The following is a 20,243-nucleotide window of genomic DNA, read 5'->3' on the forward strand; positions in this document are numbered from 1 at the left end:
TAGATGTCACTGTAGCGTAGTAACTGCACTTCTTTGCATTCTGATGGGTAAAGTCTGGAATATGTTATGTGGCTAGATTGATAGACTGGGACTCAGGGAAAAAAAAAGTCTGATTGTTTATGAGTTTTTGTCAGGCTCGCTCTAAGGACTGGCATAGGTAGCTTTGTGATGTTTTAGGTTTGATTCATTTAAAGGTAAGTCAAATTATTTTTCAAAACTGTGCACGAGAGGTCACTTGTTGTCACGTTATTTTGTCATTTCCTCAGTCAATCTGAGTGTACTTGCCTCACTGGTTCCCTTTCAATAATCGTAAGGAAGGTAAGTGTTAATCTACATGTAGTATTGCATTAGCACAACCATGTTTTCCTCTCTTCCTCTTTTCCCTGTTTGTTTTTATGGAACTTGCTGAACAACCTGCAGTGAGGTCTGAGCCCTCCTCCCCCCAGTTCTAATCCCCAAAAGTCTTCTGAATGGCTGCCCTAGGACAGGAGTTTGCAGGAGTATAGGGCCACAATCAGAAAAATGTCCATGCTGCATATTGTGACAATATGGTCGTGCTAAATGGAGTGAGCTGGGACAGTAATGACTTTCACAAGTGTTCATGGTATGAGGGCTTCTGAGGTGAAGTTTGAGGAAGATGAGACTTTTTTTTTTTCTTGTCTTTTCTTTGTGCCATATGTGTAATAGAGATAGTTACCAAAAGCTGACAAATCGTGCAGATTTGTAAATTGCAACAAGTTATTAGTGTCAGTGTATCACTGGAGGTAACAGTAATTAATCTGATGCATTTACAGATTTTTAAATGCTGTCAGCTAAAGAGAATAAAATGAAAAATCACACATTGCCATCAATTTGAAGAACTTTATCCCAAAACACAATTTCCATCTGCTGTTAACAAAAGGTGTCATTTTCATCATAGTAAAAGAACAAACCAGTACCAAGTACATACATAGTGAAAGCAGTCAATAACTGTGTAAGAATATAACAGGAGCAGAAAAGAATACATTTCTGTTAAATAAACTTGCTAATTAGAGAAAACATATTTTTTAAGAAGTTTTTATCTGTAAAGAGAAAGATTCACATTTCAAGAACAACTGTTACTAGAGCAATTTTTTTTTTTCTGTAAACCAACCCATATACTACAAAAACAATACAAAGAAGCCCTGCAAATCTGTTAGTGTACAAAACAGGGTAGCAGAGACAAAGAACAAGAGAGTTAAATTTTCCAGAATTATTATGAAAAAAAATAACAGTGCATTCTAAAGGGCTCCAGTAAACTTGTTTTACATGAGCTGAAGGATGACATTTCCAAATGACTGCAATTTTGTGAGAAGTACAGATGCTTTCAAAGTGTTTCTATTTAGTTTATCATGGGGAAAAACACAAAACACAAACAATTAGGCAATATTTGAGATGAGGTAACAGAAAAGTAAATGTTATAAGCTACCTCACAAAGCTAGCTACCGGATTATTTACATTAGTTTAAAACTTCATTGAGACTTTGCACTCTATTCCTTCCCAACTTTACAACTTCTTAACTGAAAAGGTCTTTATTGGAGAAAGAACATATATTTCTTCAGTTAGGTGTTCATACAATAGAAAAAATAGTGCAACTGTTTGCTACATTAAATATCCTTCTAGCATATCTATCAAAATACTCAGTCTTGTTTTCTTTACCTTCTCTTTTAAAAAAATACAGTGTTCTGCTTTTTTTTTTTTTTTTTGATTAGGGAAGTATGGACATCTTTAGATGTGTTTAAAATAAAAAACCAGCAACCTGGAGCTAGTCCTACAAGATGTTCCACTGAAGCAGATGTTATATACATGTGTTATTAATCCAGTTGTCTCCAGGTGGAGGCAAAGGTCCCTCTGGACAAAGCAGCTTGCAGGCTCCGGAACTTCAACCATCCTTGTGAAGGCAGTAACTGAAAGAGTTCTAGGCCTAAATCTTGTCATAGTTTAATCTTTTTCACTCATTAATAGGACTGAACTCCACAGGAAATGCAACGTAACCTTAATGACTGCTGTTCAGAAGGCTTTTCAAGCAATACCAGAACAAGCATGGACTGATGAGGAGGTTGCTCAACACTTTGAAGTACTTAAGGTACACCTAATTTTGCTCACAAAAAGATCTAGAAATGCTCCATCTGACTATAGCAGCTTTACCATGCATCTGAGAACTATAAGTGTGACTAGATTTGAAATACCCATGGGTCAGCACATTGTGTTTTCTCTTCACTGGATAGAATAGTGGTTCATGGCCATGATGCTACATGGGGTTTTTCTACCTTTTGTGGTGCTTTTCAGTGCCTGTTTTCAGTCCCCTTCCCTTACCCTAAGTACTTTAATGCTGATTATGATTTGCTAAAAAAAGAAAGGGATTTTGGGTGGGGAAAGCTCAATTAATGATGCAGTAATAGTAAAAACAGGAATTTCTAAAATGTATGTTTTGGGTTGTATGGATACTGATGATAGAGTTACAAAGATTAATACTACATCTTTGTGTAGTATTCCTCTGAAGGTCAACAGAGGTGGTTAAGGAGGGCTGAAAAACATTGCTGGCTTCCAATTGCTTGTGTGCTCTGATGCCAGGGAATGAAAAGAAGATGGAGAAGACAAGAAGAGAAATAAAATGAAGGCATGAAGACACATGGTGCCAAGAGATTTTAAAGGGATAGATGAGACTTCACATCAGGGTATTTTGGAGAGGTAAGAGGAATGACACAGTCTGAAGGATCAGGTAGCGACATTTAAGACATTCCTGAAAAATTATTTGTCTCTGTTCTTGACTTTTGTTAATTGTGGTTAATAACAATAAGACATTGTGAGATTTACTGGCATAAAGCTGCAGAAAAAAATGAGGTGATGCTATTGTACAGATGATACTTGACTCTTTAACATGCCTTGTGTAAGAAACCTTGGTGTTTTTTTGTTTTAGCAGGGAGACTAATCAGCACTTTTGGGCATTAATCTTATGTATTCTATCCACATGGAAGCTTCCTCAGTATTTTCTACAACTGAAAAATATCTTCACTAGAAGCCTGCACTGCAAAGATAAGAGTGGGTAGCATAATGATCCAAAGACTTCTGAAGAAGATGGAAACACTGGTTGTGCCTATATAAAAGGGCTTTTACCTTGGTACCAACAGATCAAGCTTTCTGATGACACTCAGGTAAACCTGCCTTTGAAGCAATCCGTTGAGATGATTAGACACGACAGGTTTGTATTACCATTTTGTTTGCATTACCTGTCTGCCTTGCATTAATTCCTAAAACAGGTTACAGCAACTGTAGATCTCGCCATGTTGTCTCAGTGTAAGTACTCTGGTACAGATCAGAATGGGACAAAATTGCAATGCATTTTGTTCTGCAAAGGCACATATTTCCCTGGAGATTTCTCTGTAGTCTGGAGTCTTTCCTATTACTTTGTGCCTGAACAGCCAAAAACTAAAATGCGGTATGTTTCTTCCTAACCTGCTAGGATTTCCCTACATGCCCATAGACAAGGGTAGTGGTGACTTCATTTTCATTGTCTTGAGTTGGAAAGACAAGGTAAAAGGGGTTGTATGAGGAAAGACAAAAATCACATCAAGACCAGTACGAAAGTTTAAGACCTCTGAATATTTTGATTTTTTAAAGTGTTTTCCCAGATTAGGGGCAAAGGGGCTAACTACTTTTTAAACCATTCCTGTCTTGATCTTACCATGACTGACCAATATGCTGTGTAACAAGATACCTAATAGAATATTGATCTCCAGCTCTTCTTCTGCTAGGGGCACAAATGGCCTTGGTCCCCTGAGGATTAGCATGCTGTAAGACAGGAGGGACACGTTGTACCTGATGGTTAGCTCACTCAGACTGTGCATCCAGAAAGCCAGAGGGGCAGAAGAGGAGTTAATGAAGCGCTAAGCTCTGCTTGTCAGAACCCTGATGTCTGACATTACCATCAGAGACCTGACTGCCCTTTTTCTTTCTGAGTGTTAGCCAGATGAAATTCACTTATCCAGAGCTCTAAGTGCTTTAAAAGCACAGAAGCGTTTGGATCTGCGATTTTGATTTTCAGCCTATTTCTCTTAATAATGGAAATCAGCCTCAAAATGAATAATTTTCCAAATTCTGCTCTGTGATTAGCCACAGGAAGCCCAGCAAAATTACCCTGTATAAATGGACAGAGCTACATGAAATTAATAACTCTCAGCAGCCTGCAGAGAAATGTGAAAAGGATATTAAGAACTGGAATAGTTCAATAATAACAAAAAAAAAGCTTCTAATAATAGACAAACTGCATAACTTCCTATAGACTAAAGACTGCTGTTTTAATTTGTGTCCCAGACATAAAGGCAGGTTTTCCCTTTCAGACTACAATAGCTGGCTGCTTCTATTCACTCTTGACTGGGGTCTTGTTATTACAGGCAGTTGGTGGGATGCTGACGACCCTCAAGTCCCATTGTAAACAAGGATTTTGGAGAGTGGATTTCATTACTTCAGAGGTAACTATCAGCTCACTTTCCCATTTAAATGGCTAAATATGTTACTGTAGCTGTTGAATCCCTCTGCTACTGTTGCATCAGTTTCAAAATCTGTTCCTTTTTGCAAATGCATTGACATGATAATACATGCTGCTTCCTCCCTTTATTTTAGGGGGATATTAATATTGTGGACAAGAACAGGTGCCTAGCCTCGGAGCTAAATGTATAGCAGGAGTGGCTCTATGAGTTTCCTCACTCAGTTCTCCCATCTAACATGCCTTTGCACCTACCTCCAGAACTGTTCAGCCTTCAGTCTCACAGAATCACAGTCATAGTGCATCCTGAGTTGGAAGGGACCCACAAGGATCATCGAGGCCAACTCCAAGCTGAGTCTCCTTGCTGTGGTGGCTGCACAGCTGCTGTGTCGAGCTGCTGGCTGCTTAGAGCAAAAAACAAAATTCTTAAGTGACAGTTTGATTATCTGATATGTTGTCGTAGATCCCTAGGGGCCATGGCAAGAAAAGACTTGTAAGGGCATCCAGTCTGTTCCCCTGCTTCCCATGGATCACTCATAATTGCAGAGCACAGGCAGCATGGCTTCTTGTGCTTGCAGGATGATGTTTACAACATAGCTAGGGGTCTAATGCTGCAGGTAGGAAATGTTCTTCTTTTGTCCACTACTGAACAAACTCTGATCAGGATCTTGTAGCTGTTATCTGTGCTAGATGCACATACTTAAAGCATAGATCTACAAGTGGAATCCTGCTCTAATGCTGGTGCATGAAATGCTCAGCAAAGCACAGAAGCCTCTTCAGCTTTTACAGAACAGCTCGGGGGAATGCATTTGGACTTGCTCATCACTCCTCAGTGAGTGACAGCACTTCTCCAGCTGCTTTGCTTCAAGGAAAAGGAGTAGCTACAGTCCTCTAAGTCAAGCTATGCTGACAGTTCAGGCTATAACTTTGACTCACATAATGAAGCAGTGATAACACATTTCACAGGACCACACCTGTGAAACATCTACCATTTTTTCTCCCCTCCCCTCTGTGTTCTCTCTGAACTTAATGATGGATGAGTCTCCTTTTTTCAGTGCTTGAATTTTAGCCTTCCTTAGCCTTTCAGGAGATTTAAGAGGCTGTAGTAGACCCAATCAGAATGCTATATCCAGAAACAGAGTGTTTATCCTGATCAAAGGAGATCATAATTTGAGCCAGCTCTGCTTACTTTAATGTAGGAATCTTTTATCACCTGACAATATATTTCAGCAGCAGAAAACTAACAGGACTGTTAGTTTCTTTAGCTACAAGATAGGAAATGCTTGCGCTTGCTTCCTGCACCCTGTTTTCCATGTCACCCGTCAAGCCAATTACTTTAACTAAGGTTCTGTCTGGCTGCTTTTGACAACTCATTCTCTAATAATGAAAACATGTATGATGATGATCTGGATGAGGGAGGCAGAACTCATTGTCTTCCAACACTCCTGCAATTACTATCAGTTTCAAATGAAAGTAGGACACTTTCTTTGGGAAAAGCAACACAAAAGTGTCACTCAGGTTCATTAGCAGAGTGGTGATTCTTTGCTGTTCCCTCTCTAATATGCTTCTTCATGGGTGAAGAATTTAGTCTAGTGCTTTGAGAAAGAAATGTAAACATTGCTAATTGCACTTAGATTAATATTCTAGGAAATTTAAACAAAGCACTCCACCGGCAAAGTTATTTAGCAGCAGAATAATCCCATTGGGCAAGTACCATAGTGTCAAACTGGTTTTTAATCATGGTGAAAAAAATTTTGCTCTTCATGCACAAATAGTGCTTGCAGGATCTGGCATAACTAATTAGAGAGCCTATTGAAACATTGAAGAGAAAAACAAAAGAAAAGTCCACTGATACAATTAAAAGGCAATAGAATATCATAAAAATATATTTGAAGTAATATTTGCATGGTTCCTAGATGTTTGCATACCAGATCTTGTCCTGCATTATTCCATTTTTGAGACCTTTCTGCAGCCTTCCAGTCTCACTTAACAGTTTACTTTCTGCTCAGAGAGGGTAAAGAGGCATAGAAGAACAGGGGAAGTACACAGTCTATTCAGCTCCTTTGTTGTTGTTGGTTATTATTATTTCTGTTTGCCTATGAAGGGCAAACATCCATTTAGAACTGTGAATAGCATTATTTCTGTATCAAGACTATAGCTATTTTATTAGACAGAACTTGCTTTCTGCACATCTGAGTTTCCAAAAGTGTGCTTCTCAAATTTTTTCTTTCTTTTTTTTTTTTTTTTCCCCAGAACAGATTTCTTCTGTTCTCAAACAAAACACTGCCTCCAAACAGTGAAATACCTAAACATACAGAAGCTCCATTCCTCAGGTGAGTTGTTATTGTTTTTCTCATCCCCAGAATAACTTAGTCCCTTTTCTCCCTCCTGCTAGCTGTTTGTTTGCATCTTTCCAGCTTTAAAAGCAAGTTCATGAAGACATGAAAAAATATACACAGTGACTACTGTACAATTCTAGATACTGGTTTGGGGCATGCTGCTTTGATTCATGTAAATACTCACCAGCCCTGCAGGAAAATGGGTCTAAAGAGAAAAGAAGGAAAATCCAAACCTCCCTTTACATTTGCCAGCTCTTAGCCCAGCCTCAAGCTCAGTGGCAGGCAAGTGTCAAAAATAGTCTCTGTGTCTTCAGAAGAGGCTTTCTGGAATTAGCATACTAGTTGCATGAGGCAGAAAACCAATATACCACATGCATACTTAGAGGAAGAATTGGTCTACTACTATCTCAAAGTTCAGATATTTTGTGTATTTTGTTTTGTTTTAGAGGGAAGACAAAGATTTCCAACAGAGATGATACCCCCTCCCTCCCCCCAGAGGATTCTATAATCTCTGAAACATTGAGGGCTTCAGCATGTTTTGAAAAGATACAGCTCTTAAAAGGAGCTGCTGATGGGAAGAGTGCAGTAGAAATACTGTTCCCCAACAGAACAAATCCAAATGACAATTGGAGTTGTTACTTAACGTAGTCTACGTAAGAACCACTTCCAGGAGCCTCACCACAACGCAGAGACTTACTAAGACTGAAACACAAGTATTTGTATATCTGCCACCTATTACCTTTTTGTGCTATTTCTATGCCAGCACACATAAATGCTTGCATTCACTCTTGAGAGCACAGAAGCGTCATCTTTCCTTCAAATCTATTTTTCTCAGAAACATCACTTACTCTTTGGCTTCACAATGTTCCTTCAATATGACTATATGCTTATAACTATATAAATATATAACTTCTGTGGAAAACCTGGATTAGAAGGAAATAAGTTGGAAAGCATGATATCTGTCCTTTGTTTCCTGGAAGAAAAACTATTGTTGTCATTACAGTCCAGTATCCCTACACAGAAATGGGTTTCACCCTTCTTCTGAGGAGCTGAGGGGCTGCAAACCAGTCACACCTTGCAATAGCTGTGCCTCCTCCAGCAAACAGCAGGCATGCTGAGCATCAATTCCTAGATTACCACATCTAGTAAGGCAAGTGTAAATAGCATGCATCTGCCTGTCATAGCGTTAGACACATTTTGAACACAGCCTAGTGTATGAAAGTGCTCAAGACACACCTGTGATGACTTTGTACTGCATCAGAACTGACCCAATGCCTACCATTTACTCCATCCAGAAAACTAAGATGTCCAGCAAATATAACACAGAACAATTTCATACAACATTATACCACCATAAAAAAAATACACAAAAAAGCTGACAAAACCCAGAAAAGCTGCTAGAAAAATCTAAGCAGTAGAAAATAAGCACTTTCTGTATAAATCTCTGTTTCTTTTGGATTCACTATACCCACACTGGTCTCTCTTTCATTTCCATACTAAACTTGTATTCGCTCAGTTCTCAGTTAAAGCTTTCACCTCCATACAATTTGCAATTGCATCCAAATTTCTGCCATCGGAATTCATGATGATAAACTTGCATTTCACATCCATGACTGTGGTAGCACTTAATCAACAAAGTCCCTACCTATACGTATTTATATAGATATACATGTATATATACACACGTACATACATACACATGACAAATACTGTTGCAGTTATCCTCTCTTCCAGTGTTTGGAGTGACAGGCATCCTAGAAGGTGAAGGCATACACCACTCCCACAACCACAATATTTCCAATTGTTGCTATGATTGCAATCCATAACAATATGGCATCGTTTGAAGACCGGGATGTCTCTTCCGGTGGATTCTGCATGGAAGAAGCTGCGTGGACATTGGCTGAGGAGTTAAACAAGGAGTACTCTGTACTAAAGTCCTCATTTGGTGAGTCCATAAAGGCTCCTCCCATAACAGGAAGCTGTGAAGAAGGATATGGAGAAATGAGATTGAAAGCCAATACTTGTATCTGTTTGGTCTCAAAGTTATTACAAAAGAGTAACCACAAGCCAACCTGCAAAACTACTAAGATTTCATGTACATGGTGCTAAGCCATCAGGAATATCACACACATACTTTACACGATTTTTTCTATTTCTGTTAAAATTGGTATTATTGCAGGAAAACTATGTATATTGCATGTAATATATGTAAGAGCTAACGTGCACACTCCAAGTCAACCTACACAATTATATGAAATTAAAAATAACAAGTAGAGCTATCCACAATGCACTCACATACCAAAGCATAAGTGTAGAGTACTGCGATTGTTTTGTGACTATGAGCAATGGACTCATACTGCTCAAAGGCCTTGAGCAAGCACAATGAGGATTCAATACAAGGAATTTATTCCCTGTTTGTGTTTGGCTCAGAAGTGAACCTTTGATTTATAAACACAAAAATATATGAATTACAAAAGTTGTTGCAGTTAGATAGATGAAGTGTACTTAGTGCTCTAACTTCACTGCAAAACATACCTGCAGTGTATGATTTATAAATAGATAAATTCTAATAATTCTATAAATCTAAAGGATTTATAAATCTATGCAGTGGAAAACTTCAAATTAGATTATGAAAGGCTGCATTGCAATGAAGTGACAGATTTCCAACACTTCTCCCATCTCAGATGTCTACTGGGGAAGAATAAGTTTTCTTTGGTATTCTTAGTGGATTTGTCAATGATACCAGGAAAAGTTCACAGTTCTTCACTTGCAGATGTTTTTTGGCATAATTTTTCTTCACCATTCCCAATAGGTCTCTCTCTCCTCTACAGCTGAAACCAGAGGATTCTCTTGCTCAGTAACAACAAGATAAAAATACTTGCTAGTGCAGTACTAGTAACAGTACTATTACAGCTAGCAGCAGCATAGTGCTGTTGAAGTCACCATGGCCTACGAATAATGGAGGAACCAACCTAGCCTTCCTTCAGCCACATCACAGAAGGCTGCTATACTATGATAAATTACCACGCCCAATGCCCACCAGGCTAGAAAATCAGTGTTTTTCACCACTGTGTCCTTCAGCTCTTGCATTACATTTTGATGCTGCCTTTGGTACCAAACTACACCCCTCCTGGCTGTCTGCAGGTGTGCTATGGAGGCTGCTAAGCAGGAGAGGATTCAGGGATAAGCCACCTCTCTTCTCCCACTGTGGTGGCTGTAATCTACAAATTAGAGCAAAGAATTCCCTAAACTCAACAATAAAGTAGCTTTTTTGTTTGTTTGTTTGTTTGTTTCTTTGATATTCAGATCACTTTACAGCAATGCAAGGCAGTCTCTCTTTCAAAGCTGAGTGCTGAACAGTTTTGTTTGTACTAGAACATATCACGTCACATTCAAAATGAAACATAATGATCAAAGACTACAACGTCATACTGCCCAATCCACATCAAATAAAATTATCTTTGAGAGCACATATGACTACACAAAAACAGTTTGCAAGAAGCCAGACAGGAAATTGCAAAAGTCAAGTGTGAAATATGTCCCAAAGCTTTTTGCTTCCAGCTTCAACACTGTTTTAAAGAGAACAAAAGCTTCCATTTCGCAATGAGCCCAGCCTGATGTTTTGAATTCAATTCCTCCAGCCTCTTTTATGGACTTGATAAAGGAAAACACTTAGTTTAATCAGAATTCCATTTTACATAGACCTTGCCATAAAAGGCAATTCTGACCCCAAACACTTATGACGAGTGTATACATACAGAAGCGCTGCCATTTAACAGCTATGGAGACACAAGTTAAAGATCTACATAGAAAACCATGCGCATAATTTACCACAGTGGCAGCAAAATGCTCGATCTGAGATGCTTGTCTCTTTAGCAAACCATTTTAAGGGCAACAGTCTTTAGGCTGATCAATTCTGCAATGTCTTACAACTGGAGAAACCATCCTGGTGACTGTTTATGAAAGACATACAGGTATATGTGTATGTGCATGTGCCCATGACGTCGGAAAGATCATGAGAACTGTTCTGATGAGTGATAATCTGATTTTTGGGCCACACATTCTCTACCCTCCGTGAGTTATCAGAGCTGACAAGCTTCCACACTGCTAGTCCACATGATGCTGTCAGAGGGGCAGGGAGCACTCGTGTAGCAGCACAGCTACACACCATGCTGCAAGTGATGTCAAATGTGAGTCTCCTCGTACCATGTAAGGCTCAAACAAGCTGTTTTCACCATCTGAGAGGAACACATGGTGAAACAGCTCATCTGAATCTTCTAAAGGCTTGCGGTGACCTGACATAAAGCACTGACGTTCAGCACCTGGCACACACACTTTCTGTGTAACTGACTTCCAGTTTTTCTGTTTGTAGGTCAGTAGCACTTAACCACAGATCTGGAAATAAACCTTATTGCTGATTTTCTGTTGGAAGAAATAGTTTCTTTCTAAATGCACACTCTCTCTTTCTCATTGCTAAAATGACCTCATGTAAGAACCAAGGAATGGCTGTAAAGTGCCTGACAGAAAGCCCATCTCCCTTGTAAGCTCCAACACTGGCCATAAATGCTCAGGAAAAAGTAAGAGCACAACAGGACAAGAATATCTGATACTACATCTTAACGTCTCACAGCCTCCTGCTGTTCTGAGCTGAGGCAGTTCATAAGCCAGATGATAATGCTTTGGATTTAATAACTCAAATAATTCTGCTGCTTTGAACTTGTCAGCTTCCACCCGAGCTCACCTAAAGCTGCGCATCCTTCTCAATCTGGCCTCTTACTGCCACTTAACAGTAAGGGTTGCCCAGTGATTAGCATCACATAAATCAGCCATGAGAGATAAACCCAGCTCTCCACTGGAGAGGGAAGCACAGGGAAAAACATCAACTGGCAATCTATCCTTATGGTATATTAACCTTATGAGATGAATCTCATCCTTAGCTTTGATGTCTTTGTTCTCCCCAACGGTACCATATCTTTCCTCTGCAGTATTATTTGAGGTATTGCATTTAAGATTATGAGATATCCCCTCCCAACACTAATGGGAGTTGTGAAATGCCTGACAAATTGTAAGCTAAGGATAGAAAGCCTGCAATGCTTTCTGTGCTTGCTCTACTTGTCTGTCCATGCCTCCATGAAGCAAATATATGATGATTTACATCAGCCATGAATCTCACCTCTGTCGCTGACATTACAAAGTGACATGCATCTTCTTTTATTCTCAGAGGGTTTTTAAAGTTGGGGCAAAGCTGTGCAGCACCTGTGCCACCCTCCCCAAAATCACTGGACAAGGAGACCAGAGAAAAGGCTTAACTGGGAAACATGGCAGTGTGGGACAAGGCAGAAGAGAGAATGCTGTAGCTTGGCTCTGAAATTAAACTCTTTCCTGAGTGACTATGTCAATAATGCTAAGTAGCGTTCCTACTACTTCTTTTGCTAAATGACTTCTGGGAGTGGTGGGGAAAGGATTCGAATCATTAAATAACAACAGGCAGAGAAACCAAACAGCAAAATGCCAAGTGGTAATGAGAACACCCACTGCGCTGAATGTCTCCTGCTGGCATCCAAGAGGATGTTCTAGGGTCAGGAGGAGCAGAACAAGGCTCTTGAATAGTTAAGTGACACATTTTCTAGTTAGTAGAAAAAACCTATTTTATAACCAAAAGGATTCAAGTGAAGGAAGAAAAAAAAAGTCCCAGTCACCAATACTCCAAAAAGGATAACTTTCTTAAGTAGTATAGTTTAAAATCCATCATTTAGCAATAATACTGCTCTGTTTCTTTGAGAATCAGGGAAAAATAATTTTGGAGTCAGCTAGAAAAGTTCAACATTCTGTTCCTGCTATGTAAGGGGGAAACCAGACTCAGGATAGAGATTTGAAAGCATAGCTAAATCTTCCAGTAGTTATTTTCTACATATTAGGAAACAGCAGCAGAAGCTCTAACAGACATGCTGGAAGTCGACCCTTGCTGTAAACTCTGGGAATGGGACACTGTGTTGTGAAATGTCACCCCAGCTCAGATGTTAGTTTGCAAACTTCCTGTTATTACTTTGGAATATCTAAATTTTCAGTTTCTTTCAGGTTAAATTAGGCAGCATATTTTTACATGATGACATATTCTGAACACATAAAATGAAATGAGTACATCCTTCTGGCCTGGCAATGTGTCATCACTGGAGTGTATATTTGTGTCTGAAAACCTCCTAGCTGCAATCACAAATCAATCTGACTAATGCGGTTGTTGCTGAAGATGGCAGCAATACACAAGTTCACCAAAGAATCATATTTTAATTCTTAAGCCCTTTTTAAACAAATGTTTTGCACTAAAAGGATACCCCATATGAACAATACTCTCCCTGCACTAAGTCTCTTGCCTTTCATAAATTCATGCATATATGTATTTTCCTAATCTAAGACGTATTATTATGCAAATAAAGAAGTCTTTGCTATTATTTATTTACTGGTAACATCTGTAAAAACAATTTCTTCCACCCACCATTTGCCAAAACATGACTCTACTACTTACAACACAAGGACTAGGTACACAGGGACAATCAAAAGAGTTATATGATGTTCTCTGCAAGGGGATTAGTTAAAATGCATGAAACCCCCACATAAATAGAATTTAAGGGCACCTAAGGCTATCTTATTTAACAAAATTACATAGGTCTAATTCTGAAGGGGGAGGACCCATGTAAATGCTTTATGCAGATAACTTCAAATTTGCACTATAATTAATTCAGATCTCTGCTTCACCCTAAAATCAGAGCATGAGGTTGACAAGCCTAGGAAAAACTGCTGCTTATTTTCAAAAATATGGTTGTCAAAATGTTCACCCTGCAATGGAAAACTTTCACTCTAATTTGGAAGCATCAGGATTTCACTTTTTATTTTTAATCCTACTATTCTATTGCAGTCAATCGCTGATTTTCTTCCAATTCAATGTATTCCTAGGACCTGTGTATTTCCCTCCACTGCTTTCCTGACTTCTGCTAGGCTAGATATGTCTTCGTCGTCTTAGATGAGATCACTGTTCAAAGTTGTTCCTTATCAGCAATATCTCATGCCAGAGGTGCAAGTTTCAGCCTCACTGTTGACCAACAGAGAGGCTTGAGTTGACCAACAGTTGTCTAGAGATTCAGAAAGGGACATCCCAACATGACCAGAGCTGCAGCAGGCATTTCAATTCTGAGTTTGCTCTTGGCTGTAGAAACAGCTTTGCCTTAGCTAAGGTAATTGAACCAAGCTCAGCTAAACCTTTGTCTCTAAGCACAGCCACATCTCAAGTACCTTATAAGTGAACATGCCTTGTGCAGACTGGAGCACCTATCTGTGCAAACATATTCTGCTGAACCAGCTGCAAGATACAATGCAAATAACAAGCATGGAAGTATTTTTACCCTGATTATTTTTCACTCTCATATTTCTGCATAAGTATCATCCAAGATACGTTAGTGATAAACAAGTTGCAATTCCATTCCCACAAGTTACACCTGCCTAATGCCTCCTTGAAATAGCTTTTATTATTTCAAAGAACACTATGATTTTTAAACTATTATCAGTGTCAACTGACTGTTGGATCTCATCTTCCAGGTGTAGAAGACTGGAAACAAACAAGAAAGCCTATTACTTCTGACAAATGAGAAGTTTCAAATGGAAAAAGAGGAGGAGTTTCTCACTCTATCTTTGTTTCCAAGAGTTCCTTCTCTTCTTCCAGCCAATGCCAACAATGTTGCATCAAAGAAAAGAGCAAGCTTTGCTCGGGGTTGAACAGAAATCCAAACAACCTTATGAAGAAGCTTCAGGATTTCAATTATATGTGACTTAGATTTGAATCTGTATACTCTAAATTGGAGGTGTTTATGAATACCACAAAAACATATAGAGCAGTCAAGTATGACGTGTTTTAAACTATCTGGATGTGTCAGGAACAGCCATTCACATAGCAATACTTGCTGACCTTCCACATTACCGTAATAAAATAGAGGATAATATTGTAATACAGTAATACAATACATTCTACTGGGGACACTATGCCAGAGAAAAGACCCCGGCTTAGATGCCTGGGTCCTATTTGCATACAATTATAACTTCCATGCATCCAGGCGCATATGCACATAGAAGAAAAAATTTGAACAGAGGGAACCAGAGGAGCAAGTATTTATCAACACAGAAAAACTCAGTAGGAAGCTTTAAAGTGTTATCATGAGTTGAAGCTATTCAAATTTATTCACATTAATGTTATCTTGAGTAGGAGCTATTCAAATTTGTTCACAATTTTCAAGACTGGCAGAACGGATGACCTTTTCACACCTTACGTAGTCATATTAGGGACCTCTAAGAGAACAGGAATTCCTTTAGAGATAAGAGCAAGAGTTGTGTCAGTTTAATACTAAACACAGTTTTGGAAGGACTTCAAACACCAGGCTTCAGAGTTTAATTCTTCTCTAACCATACAGCATTAGAAAGAATATCCCACCTATTAGAGGTTTTCTTTCACTTCCTTCTGATATTTCTGGCAGTGGTCACTTCAAAGCCAAGCTACTGGATTTAACTGAATTTGTATGGTCTCCTGCCCTGATCCAGGCCAGCAATTACTGTCTGGTGAAAAGAAAGGAACACTGCCCATGGCAGAGTGTCTTATGGGATAGCTTTACTATAAAGACACAAGGAGATATTGCTGGCTGGAAGCAAGCACACAGCTACACAGTATCAGTGGAAGTTTCAGCTGTTCTTAAAACAAAAGATGAAGTGGCTGTCTGTATGCTGGAGGGTAAAGAGGAAAAGAAGAGTAACACAAGCTGGTTGTAATGACACTCCATATCTGCGAGAGGAAAAGATATTCCCATCTTAAATAGAAAAGCCAAATGATGAGGTGTAAGCAGAAAACCACATAGCTCTAGAGTGGGAATATAATAAAAACTAAATGACATCTAATGTCATTTCTCAATATGAAAAAGGGTTGCACAAACCTTTCCTCCACTGTGATCTTTGCAGTCATGCTCATCTGTGACCAATTTGTTATTCTGGGCAAGATATCTTAGTAGCAGAGAAAGGGGCTGAACACCATATTTTATTTTATTTTTTATTTTTCCTTCTGCTCCCTCTCCCTTATCCTAACAAGATGCTTAGGCTAATCCCTGGAAAAAAGCCTAGACATAGTGATGGAGGAGGATGGGAATTAGCAGTCACTCACAGCAACAACATAATTTCAGAACTAAAAACTAGTTTCAGATGAAAAATCATTACACTTGAGGCATGGACAAAAGCAGTGAGTTTGTAAATGACTGTATAATTCAGTAATCAGGATGTTTCTCACAAAAAAAAAATAAATTAAATTAAATGAATTTTAAGGGGCAGATGTTTGGGGGGTTAGACCTAGAAGGATGTGGTATTTTGGACATCCTCTTATTCCTCTAGAGAAAAAATAATAACATACAAATTCATCTTTGTTGCATATGCTGACCATTTTCAAACCAAAACCCAGTAGGAATAAAATTCTTGCATGCTAGCTCCAATCCTTGCTACACAGCCCATGAAAAATTAATTGGCTGAGGTTTAGATATACCACACCAACAGGCATAATATAGCTTAGCTCTATTTCATCAGAGAAATTATTTACTGCTCCATGCAGACTCAAAAGCTTTCAAATTATACATCTGATGTGTTTTACACATTAATGGTTGCTCTACAAAGACAGGCTGGGATACATTTGCCTGTTGAGGGAAGTAATCACTACCACTGCAGCTCTGCTGTACCTAATGATAGGATATAAATGCCTCATTTTCAGCACCTTGGAGACAGCCACCTGGAATCTATCCTCAAATATGATAAAATAAGAGGCCAGCGCCCTCATCATAATGCAAACCCACTGGGAAAAAAACATTCTGTGATGACTTCCAGAGATTAATTCACCCATGCAAAATACTTCCAGGCATCCAAGAGAAAGCCTTAAAAGGGAAATTAAAACAGTTTAATAGTCTCAATTTATAACATAATGATTATTTTCCTTAAGCCTATATAAGCTATAAGAGTCCTTCACAAAACAGGGGAGAGATTTTCTGTATTTTCTTTTTTTTCCCTTTCATTTTCATGTTGCATCACTTTTTCAAAAACAAAAAAAGGGGGAGGGCTGAGGTATGCTGCAGTATATTTCTCATGTCTTAAGGCTATTTTCATAAATACTTTTGCTTGCCTACTTGGTACCTAGCTGAACATATACAAAAAAAAAAAAAAACAACAACCCTGAAAGTCAACAAAAATGATGTCTTCCAGTTGAGATGGACAAAAAAAAAAAAAAAAAAAAGAGAGAGAAAGAGAGAAAAAAAAAAACAACTGACAGAATTAGTTATTTTCATGTCTGGAGACCTTATAAGCAGCAGAAGGCCTGAAGGTCAAGTAAAGCATACAGACCAGCTTCTAGGAAGAAAGGAGGACTGCAAAATATTATTTCTATATTCACTTCACTTGATAGAATACCAACATCTGGCAGGCTGCCATACTTCTTGATCCTGTCAGGCATACCAGGCTCAACATATGGCTTGAACAACCTATAGAATGCACATCCCCTGCAACTTATTCTGTAATGCTTCAGGAGTGACTTACACATGAAAAAGAAAGCACACTACTGTGCTTGAAAATTAATCGTGTTATCTTGCATTTTTGTGTCATGAGTGAACCATATGATACACGAGAGAATTAAAATTGGAACGTAAAAGATGTTATCTATTTCCTAGCTTCTGGTATTCGAGGAGGAACTCACAGTGATAAGAAATCTGTCTTCCAAAGGTAACTATTTGTTCCTGTGGTGGTTTTACTCAGCTCAGCAGCTGATCTCCACCACAAGAGCTCTCTCACTCTTATCTTGGGTTAAGATAAGGACAGGGGAGATCACTTAACAACTATCGTCATAGGCAAAAGAGACTCAGCATAGGGAGACTAATAAAATGTATTACCTATTACTTACAAGCTAGAGCAGTGAATAACAAACAAACAAAAAGAGACTAAAGACACCTTCTTCCCATCCACCCTCTTTCACCTCCTCCCCACAAGCACTGCAGGGGAATGGGGGCTGTGGTCAGTCTCTAAGTCTCTGCCACCCCTTCACAGTCCCTCTCTGCCCCTGCTCCATGTTGGGTCCCTCCATGAGTGCTGTCCTTCCCGAACTGCGCCTGTGGGGGCTACCCACAGGCAGCAGCTCTTCAAGCACTGTTCCCACATGGCTCTGTACCATGGGGTCCATCCATCAGGAGCAAATTGCTCCAGCACAGGTCCCCCACGGGCAGCAGCTTCCCCCAGACCCCTTCTCCTGCATGGGCTCCTCTCCACGGGCTGCACCACCGGCTCTCCATGGGCTGTGGCCTCCGTCAGGCCACATCCACCTGCTCCACCAGGGGCCTCTTCACAGGCTGCAGGGGAACTGCTGCTGCATGCCTGGAGCACCTCCTGCCCTCCTATTGCACTGACCTTGGGGTCTGCAGGGCTGGTTCTCACTCCTCGCTCTCCTAGCTGCTGTGGCACAGCAGTTTTTTTCCCTTTCCTAAATCTTCTCTCGCAGAGGTGCAAACAACATGGCTTGTTGGCTTGGCTCTGGGCAGTGGTGGGTCCCTTTTGCAGCCAGCTGAACCTGGCCCTTATCTAACATGGGGCGGTTTCCGGACTCTTCTCACAGAGGCTACCCTTGGAGCCCCCCACTACGAAAACCTTGCTACGTAAACCCAATACAGTTGCATATCACGAAGAGGCTAAAAGTTTAATCACTTGCAAGGCCTGAGTGCTTAAGAACCGTGCAAGTGCCATCAGGCAACCATTTCAACCATCTTCTGGGATTTACTGTTCCCACAGCAGACCCCAAGGAAAAGATCTAATGTGTTTTTCATTCACTTTGGTGCAAAGTCAACAGGCTTGGTTTAAACACATTTTACAAAAGACTTAAAATAAGCTTCAATCACTTTGCTTTCAAGTAGAAGAGAGGCACCCATATGGGACACTTACTGGCTCTTTTGAGGGGCAGAAGCCTTCATCAAAGTGTGTGAACAGCCTTCCTCAGAGCCAAATATTCCATATGTTTTCACAAATCCAGATTCTCACAACTTAGGTTTTGCTCATGTACAAAGACTATCAAGGGATGATTAAGTGTGGCTGAGCTAGACAGCAGTTGATGACATCTTTATCATGCCAAACAAAATAGAACAGCCAAGTCATCTGTGTTATGTTTAAAACTGTTCAAACAGTTCAAAGTACATTACAGAAAAATATAATAAATTATACATTGATTCCTTTTCTCTAGATAAGTGTAAGTCTGTATATGTGTATGCAAAAATGGCACTCCTTAGTGACTGCTTATATACATATGCACAATATGGGCACGAATCAATGTATAATTTATCATACTTCTATTTGCAATTCAATATTTGTTCTTTGAACTGTTGCAGTTGGTGTGGCTGCATGGGATAATTAACAGGCATGAATATGTAACAGCTTTCCTTGCGAATTAATTTTTCCTACCCATAAGTGACTTCTGCAAACTTGCTAAGTTATTTCTGTGTTATAGAATGGTGAGCAGGGAACAGAGAAAATAAAGTTTACAAAATTTATTGGACTTGCATTCCTACCCCCCCCCCCCCTTTTTTTTTTTCTTCTTTTTCTGTGGAGTCTGAACTATGGAAACTCTATTAGCCTGGAGAAGTGGAACAGTTCAGGGAGGTGGAGTGGTTTGGTGGCCTTTCAAGCCTTATAGGAGATACAAGCTTGCACTTCCCTGGCACCTTTGGATTTTTGGACCAATGTTTTCAAAGTGCAAGCACCTTAAGTCACACATAACAGGAGAGAAATGTTATTGTCCATGAGCTTGATGACTGTCCCTGAGTCTGACACAACCCAGGTACAGAATAAATAACCACCACCAAAGCAATGCAACAGTTGAAAAGTCTTTCATGTGAAAGGTGTCAAAAAGCAATCAGAAAATGGACTCGCTCCAAGTTCAAGCAGTGTTTTTTTCTAAAGCCTGTCATGCAAAATAAAAATACATTTTTTTCTTCAAACCTGAAGCTCAGAGTCATTTGAACTTCAGATGACTAAAATAAATAAATAAATAAATAAATAAATAAATAAATAAAAATAGCTAAAGGGATATCAAGTACAGGCACATACCCTTACACTGATACTTGCACATGCAAGCACGTATGTGACCACACACAAATTTTTGCAGTGGTATCTTGCACCTACATGTGCAATTTTAAAATAACCTATCTAGCCAAAAGTAGCCCAAGAGCCCAATAAACTTGAACTACTGGAATGCAAAAAGCTAAAAGACCATCCAGGCAAAAGGAGGCAATGATATTCACCTACCCACACAGGGACTCAGACAATCAGTGCCAAAGTCTTCAGCGTTGCGGCTCAAG

At 39.4% G+C, this 20,243-nt stretch overlaps 1 protein-coding gene across 2 annotated transcripts in view; it reads right to left on the reverse strand.

Annotated features, from left to right (window-relative positions):
- Positions 1 to 1,342: 1,342 nt before the first annotated feature.
- Positions 1,343 to 20,243, reverse strand: part of LOC309878785 (uncharacterized protein C14orf132) — a 43,830-nt gene continuing 24,929 nt past the window's right edge. The window contains exons 2-3 of one of the 2 annotated variants that reach the window (XM_082761723.1): positions 8,541 to 8,822; positions 1,343 to 4,905 (exon numbers count right to left, since the gene is read on the reverse strand). In XM_082761723.1, the coding sequence (XP_082617849.1) occupies positions 8,598 to 8,822 (225 nt within the window). In that variant the 3' untranslated portion in view covers positions 1,343 to 4,905; positions 8,541 to 8,597. Of the gene's footprint in view, positions 4,906 to 8,536; positions 8,823 to 20,243 lie in introns of both variants that reach the window. The other variant, XM_082761722.1, reaches the window with a different exon arrangement.

The sequence above is a fragment of the Aythya marila genome (assembly GCF_965140915.1).
Source record: "Aythya marila genome assembly, chromosome: 5".
NCBI lineage: Eukaryota > Metazoa > Chordata > Aves > Anseriformes > Anatidae > Aythya > Aythya marila.